Source organism: Drosophila suzukii, chromosome 2R (assembly GCF_043229965.1).
Source record: "Drosophila suzukii chromosome 2R, CBGP_Dsuzu_IsoJpt1.0, whole genome shotgun sequence".
Lineage (NCBI taxonomy): Eukaryota > Metazoa > Arthropoda > Insecta > Diptera > Drosophilidae > Drosophila > Drosophila suzukii.
This window is the reverse complement of record NC_092081.1, coordinates 3,867,596-3,874,091: the sequence shown is the minus strand read 5'-3', so window position 1 is coordinate 3,874,091 and position 6,496 is coordinate 3,867,596. Positions and strand designations below refer to the sequence as shown.

The 6,496-nt window shown below is 45.8% G+C and overlaps 1 protein-coding gene across 3 annotated transcripts; it reads left to right on the top strand.

The window, feature by feature from the left end:
* Nucleotides 1-881: 881 nt before the first annotated feature.
* Nucleotides 882-6,496, top strand: LOC108019859 (carboxypeptidase N subunit 2). 3 transcript variants are annotated; one of them, XM_017087904.4, is made up of 9 exons: nt 882-1,522; nt 1,688-2,227; nt 2,294-2,516; nt 2,572-2,708; nt 2,768-2,920; nt 2,975-3,155; nt 4,281-4,420; nt 4,497-4,675; nt 5,065-6,496. In XM_017087904.4, exons 2-9 carry the CDS (start codon nt 1,849-1,851, stop codon nt 5,080-5,082), a joined length of 1,410 nt encoding a protein of 469 aa, XP_016943393.3. In that variant the 5' UTR covers nt 882-1,522; nt 1,688-1,848; the 3' UTR covers nt 5,083-6,496. The 3 variants fall into 3 exon arrangements, with proteins under 3 accessions (XP_016943393.3, XP_016943392.3, XP_016943391.3); XM_017087903.4 differs by having other exon boundaries at nt 4,497-4,820; XM_017087902.4 differs by having other exon boundaries at nt 883-1,522; nt 4,497-6,496.

The following is a 6,496-nucleotide window of genomic DNA, read 5'->3' as shown; positions in this document are numbered from 1 at the left end:
CCTATAACTACCCTTTATCCTTTTTGGAAGAGTCACACAAAAATCTTTTTCTTACCTTTTCACGTGGTAAATTTAAGTGAAAAAAAAGTATTCGAAAACTTCCATTTTGTTTACTAGTTTGCTACTAAAACTCATAACAACTGTCCAGGAAAATTGTTTTCAAAAAATCGATTTCCCCTTCCAAACTTTGTCAACTGTAGTTTGTGTACAAAATACCAAGGCTGTAAGACATAAGCCCGAATTTTACTTTTCATTAAAGTCGAGGCCACTTGTATGAAAATAATATATTTGATTAAGGGCAACAGTGCGTATGAGTGATATTCTTTGAAGCGGAACCGCAGACCCTAAAATTCTAAATATTTATTTTGTAATGTCGTGAGTGCCATAGTGCACTTCAATGTCCAAACAAATGGGTTCTTTACATTCCTTAGAATAATAATGAGTTATGCACACTTTAAGTTTATAGTCCTTCAAAATAGAGTTTCTTTCTTACATTATTCCCTCATTTCTGGATGAACTTATAATCCTTTTTGGAAAAAACGATTGTGCAATAGCCTCTTATTCTACTTAAAAAAACAAAGTAACTTTGAATTATTTAAGGTATACCAATTAGCAAATAATCTCACCATTTTGTGTAACGACTAACTAAAGGTCAGAGGCTATCAAAATTATATTTTTCAAAACTAACTAATCTTTGTCCCCTTGGAAACGTAACCTTTAAGCCTCGATTGGGTCTAACGATTGATAACCAATCGTAGTTTTTAGTCGGGGTCACTAAGGGATTATTTTGAGCGCTATCTGAAGCTTTCGCTGAGCTTTGAAAAGCTTGAGCCACCCCCGAGAGTTAACTGTGATGTTATATTCAATTTCTCGCCGAGTGCTCTCAGTCCGCAATCGTCGGTTTTGCCAACCAAACGTGCTTCATTTTCCATCAACCAACGCTTCGAACCGTTTCAAACACTTTCCGATTCTGGGTTCAGGATTCGGGGCTTGCCAGTGGGATTCCGCAGAGAATGCAACGGGATTGATATTGACTTGTACCGAGGGCCAAGAAGAGCCTGGCAGAGCGACAGTACCCACTAGACGGACCCTGGCTGGCCATCTTTCGTGGATGTAACGGAGAACGGTGGGGATTCATCGATACATGGGCAGCAAAGGACCCAGGAGGGGACAAAGGAGCGCTCGAGGACTGTTGAATTAGTTAGAGGCGAAGCAACAAATACAAACAAACGGGCCATTCAACAATCTCTCGACGTCGCCGTATCGATTTTCCGTTACATCGTTATACACACACACTAACCCAGTTGGCACTTCACTGGCCATTACGCATACGCCCCATAGCCACCCCCAAGAAGCAGAAGCAGAAGCAGAGAGCGTGCGGCGGTTCGACTCCAGCTGCTCCACGAAGAGCCCCAAAGCCAAAGAAGAGAGCGCCAGAGCCTGGCGGATTTGTTGCATCTCGGCGGAGCTGGAGGCATGTTTCATTTGGCACTCGCCAGCCGCGGACGGACAAACCATTTAGGTGAGAGACAGAGGCCGGAGACGGAAGACGGGAGAGGAGCACCGCAGCTAGAGCTCAATTGCGGGCAATTTATATTTAATCCGCGGGCACACAACCCAAATAAAATCGCGCATTGTGCGCTTAATTGAAGTCCCCCAACCTAACCGCTTCTCCTTTCGCACACAGGGCTACGGCAATAGCCATTGTAGATAGCATTCATCAGCATCGGAAATCGCGACCAGTCACGACTTTTACTCTAGCTGCAAATACCGCGGGACATCCTTCACGCACACAGAAGCCCGCCCCCATCCTCGAAGGAAATCGCAAACCACCAGCAGGTGTTCAGCATGGCGAGACTTCAGCTGCAACCAGGACACACGACGGCGGTGGTGGCAGTGGTGGTGCTGCTGGTGACGATTGGCCAGGTGCTCGCCCAGGGGCTGCCGCAGGCCCAGGTGTGCCCCGAGCAGAGCGAGATCGCGCCCTGCATCTGCACGGTGAAGAAGAACGGACTAGACATCCTGTGCGAGACCACCGACCTGGTGCACATCACCAAGTCGATGGGCACGCTGAAGGGCAAGAGCCCCATCATCTTCTACCTGAAGCTGCGCCACAACAACCTGCCCAAGCTGCAGGGCTTCGTCTTCCTGGCCCTGGACATCCGTCACCTGACCATCCACAACAGCAGCCTGGCGGCCATTGAGGAGAACGCCCTCAGCTCGCTGGGTAACTAGACGTACTCCGGTTGAGTTCGGCCATCTCAAGCTTTACTCTCTTTACCATTTATCTCAGGTGAGGGACTCACCCAGCTGGATGTCTCCCTGAACCAAATGAAGACGGTGCCCTCGCAGGCTCTGGGGCACCTGTTCCACCTGTTGATCCTCAATCTGAACCACAACAAAATCACCGTGATTCACAACAATGCCTTCGAGGGACTGGAGACCCTGGAGATTCTGACGCTCTACGAGAACAAGATTACACAGATCGATCCCGAGGCTTTCCGAGGACTGGAGGAGTAAGCCTTAATCTATTTTATTTGGCATGTGGTACTCAAAAACCCATATTTTTAGCCATATTAAGCGCCTAAATCTGGGTGGCAACGATTTAAGCAGTATCCCGCAGAAAGCTCTTTCCATTTTGGGCACACTGAAAAAACTTGAGATCCAGGAGAACAAGATACGCGCCATCAGCGAAGGGGATTTTGAAGGTGACTATTGTAATGTTGCTTGCGCTATGCAATTGTTTGATTTGTTTTTCTTTCTGCAGGCTTACAGAGTTTGGACTCATTGATTTTGGCCCACAACATGATCACCACCGTGCCTGCCAATGTCTTTAGCCACCTCACCCAGCTGAATTCCTTGGAGCTCGAGGGCAACAAGATCAGTACTATTGACAAGGATGCTTTCAAGGGCCTGGAGGGTGGGTTGTCCTCTCCTTTTGTCTCTTCAATTAATTAACCTTCTTGGTCCATAGAGAACCTGCAATATCTGCGCCTGGGGGACAATCAAATCCACACTGTTCCCAGTGAGGCACTGCGTCCATTGCACCGCCTTCGTCACTTAGACTTGCGCAATAACAACATCAATGTTTTGGCAGAAGATGCCTTCACTGGATTTGGAGACTCTCTAACTTTCCTCAATCTGCAGAAAAATGAGTAAGATACTTCTTAATGAAAAAATTAAGATTCAAAAGTTTCATGACTTTTTTAAAAGACCCTCAAGAACGTATAGTGTACAGCAGCGGGAAAGTTACTCACACTATTTGTGTTAAGTTTAAGGATGCTTTCTAAAGAGCCTTTAGCGGCGGGCAGGCTCCTGTTATTAGGGATCTGCTCTTTCTCTGCCGCCACACGAATAGTGTACAGCAACGTAAAAATTACTCACATAAATGAGCTCGTTGTATCAAAACACAATATTGATCGTACAGTTTTAACACTTTTCGATTCATATTGTTAATTTGTAGTTATACCCGTTACTCGTAGGGTAAGGGGCATACTAGATTCGTCGGAAAGTATATAACAGGCAGAAGGAAGCGTTTCCGACCCCATAAAGTATAGATATTCTTGATCAGGATCACTAGCCAAGTCGTTCTAGCCATGTCCGTTTGTTCGTCTTTCTGTCCGTCTGTCTGTCCGTCCGGATAAACGCTGAGATCTCGGAAACTATAAGAGCTAGGCTATTGGAATTTGGCATGCAGATTCCTAAGCTTCTTACGCAGCGCAAGTTTGTTTCAGCAGCGTGCCACGCCCACTCTAACGCCCACAAACCGCTCAAAACTGTGGCTCCTAAAATTTTGATGCTACAGTAAAAATTTTAACTGAAATGAATTGTTCTCATCAATATCTATCGATTGATTTAAAAAAGTTTGCCACGCCCACTTTAACGCCCACAGGCCGCCCACAAACTTCAAAAAATCGTAAATATGAACGTGGATATCTCGGAAACTATCAAAGATGGAGAAATGAGATCTCAGATTTAGATTCCGTAGCCTTTTACGCAGCGCAAGTTTGTTACGCGAATATGCCACGCCCACTCTAACGCCCACAAACCGCCCAAACCTTTGGCGCCCACAATTTTCATGCAAGATACAAAATGTTAACTGAAATGTATTGGTCTCGTCAATACCTATGATTGATCGAGGTACTCGACTATAGCGTTCTTTCTTGTTTTTAGTTTCAAGAACTCATGACAACGATAATATTTTATAAAGCTGTCGATCTGACTTGATAAGATTGGAAATGTTTGTTGATACCTAACCATTACGTTTTGCCATTGTTTAGCATCAAGGTTCTCCCAAGTCTTCTGTTCGAGAATCTCAACTCCCTGGAGACGCTGAATCTGCAGAACAACAAGCTGCAGCGCATTCCGCAGGACATAATGGAGCCGGTTATCGACACCCTCCGGATCATCGATATCACTGGCAAGTCATGGGCACTCGAACGCAGTCAACGTCCTTATTAAACTAAGTCAAAATCAATATCCCTTTGCCCATGCAGACAACCCGCTGAACTGCTCCTGCGAGCTGACCTGGTTCCCCAAGCTGCTGGAGGACCTGAAGAACAAGGACGACGAAATGTCGCAGAAGAAGAAGCCTCTGTGCCACATGTCGCTGGACAACCGCGAGTACTTTGTGCAGGCCATGCCCACCGAGAAGATGCACTGCGCCGGCCTCAATGTGAGTCCCTCGCCCACCAGCGGCGGTCTGATGCGGATCCTGCAAGTGAACATCCTGGCCCAGATTGCCGTGTGTAGCGTGGCCTTTCTGACTAGCGTCTAAACTGAAGCCGCATCTGTCCAGCTAGACGCGATGTTCTATGTGGGTCAGTTTCAGCTTCAGTTTCAGTTCCACCCCCCAGACCCAGCCTCAGACTCGGATCAGTGATCAGTGATAGTAAATAGTGCGGTCGCCCCCAGTTCCATTCGGTTTGATTCGGTTCACAGCGTAAAGCAACATAAAGACCCCTAAAAAGCAAAACGCTAATAGCAATCCCAGACCCAAGATCACAGACCTTTCGTACGTCTACAAACCATTTCTGTGTTGTTGTATTGTATGTTTTCTTATAGATTATAGAGAGTCCGTGAATTATGCAACTCTGCCAATAATTAGACTCAGAAAGCACGCTTTTTGAACCAGCAGCAAGTCGCAGCAGCAGCAGCGCAGCCAGAATATGTGTCCCAAACCACCTTGTTGAATTGACGCACCTCCAGAGGCAACACCATCATCCAACCCACTCCACTCCAGACACGCACAGTAGCTCGACTCGAAGGGGAGTGCTGGTCTCGGTCAGCACGAGGAGATATTAAATTGTTAACGGACATAGCTTAGATATAAGGCTTGATTTAGGCACCAGTGCACCTGCAGAGGAAAACCAAACCGAAACCCAAACATATCAGAATATTGTTACGTTTAAGCAAGGGATTATGTTGTTATACGCGTTAACCTGTACAATGTGTTGTGCAGGCCTATAGGTACGGATACCAATTTATTGTGTGTAGTCTATCGTCGTCTTGTCGTCGGTGTTGTGAGATACAATCATTACTAACGCGATTCGTAGTCCCCCCACCTGTTTCCCGCCCCACCTTCTGCACTCAATCAATCTAACCCCAGAGCAATCTAGCCTAGCCGAAATTCGATGATTCTATGTGCGTACCAGGTGTCATCCAATTCTAACCAACTATTACCAGTTGCGGCTCCACTTTGGGTGCTAGAGGCAAGGCGAAACGGAGGGAAATCCCAAGAGAATATAAGAAAATTCATTTGCATCAATCACCAAGAACTGATTATGGAATAAGTAGTTTGTACTCTTTATTTGCCATGAACAAGGGGCAAGTACTCCCGATCCTTAATCCCAATCCCTGAAACCCCCCACAAGCCCCTCACAAAAATCCAGTACGCATATCGTTATATTGTTATTATATCGTGACATATCAAGAGCTCCCAGTAGTAAAACACTCGGATTGCTCTACACTGCTAAGATAGTGACATTTTATAGAATTTACTTACATTTTTGAGGCATCTGACAAGTTTGATATTTATGCAAGAAGTGAATTAAGCAAATGTATATGCAGAGTGGAATTTTGGAAATTTTTTATACATATACTTTTATACACACATACATACGTACCTTTTCAATTATGTCTATGCAAACTAAGTTGTAATTCGATTAGCTATTAACACTGACACCCCGATCCGGCCGTACCCGTTCCCATTCCCACCGCCCAACCAACCGGTGGCTTGGGTCAGTAGCCACCCACTGGTGGTCGGTGGTGCAGGTGGGAGCGATTGCGGGACCGGGAATATTTTGAAGAGAATGCGCCGCACCACCGATTCGGGTCAGTTTCCTTTGGCTAGAGCTGTTCTTTTCAAAATATTGCAAAGAACAGACCCCATCGAAAGCTGGGCTTGCATAATGCTCTCCATGTGAGCAATAGTTCCCCCCGTGGGGAAAATCTGAGAATCTAACTAATAAAGAATCCATGTTGGTTACAAATGCAA

What these genes read in the sequence shown, in the direction of transcription:
- LOC108019859 (XM_017087903.4), top strand. Translation starts at nt 1,849, where the DNA reads ATGGCGAGACTTCAGCTGCAACCAGGACACACGACGGCGGTGGTGGCA. An exon ending in CAGCGAAGGGGATTTTGAAG is followed by an intron (nt 2,709 to 2,767) that starts GTGACTATTGTA and finishes TTCTTTCTGCAG; the next exon opens with GCTTACAGAGTTTGGACTCA. An exon ending in CTCAATCTGCAGAAAAATGA is followed by an intron (nt 3,156 to 4,280) that starts GTAAGATACTTC and finishes GCCATTGTTTAG; the next exon opens with CATCAAGGTTCTCCCAAGTC.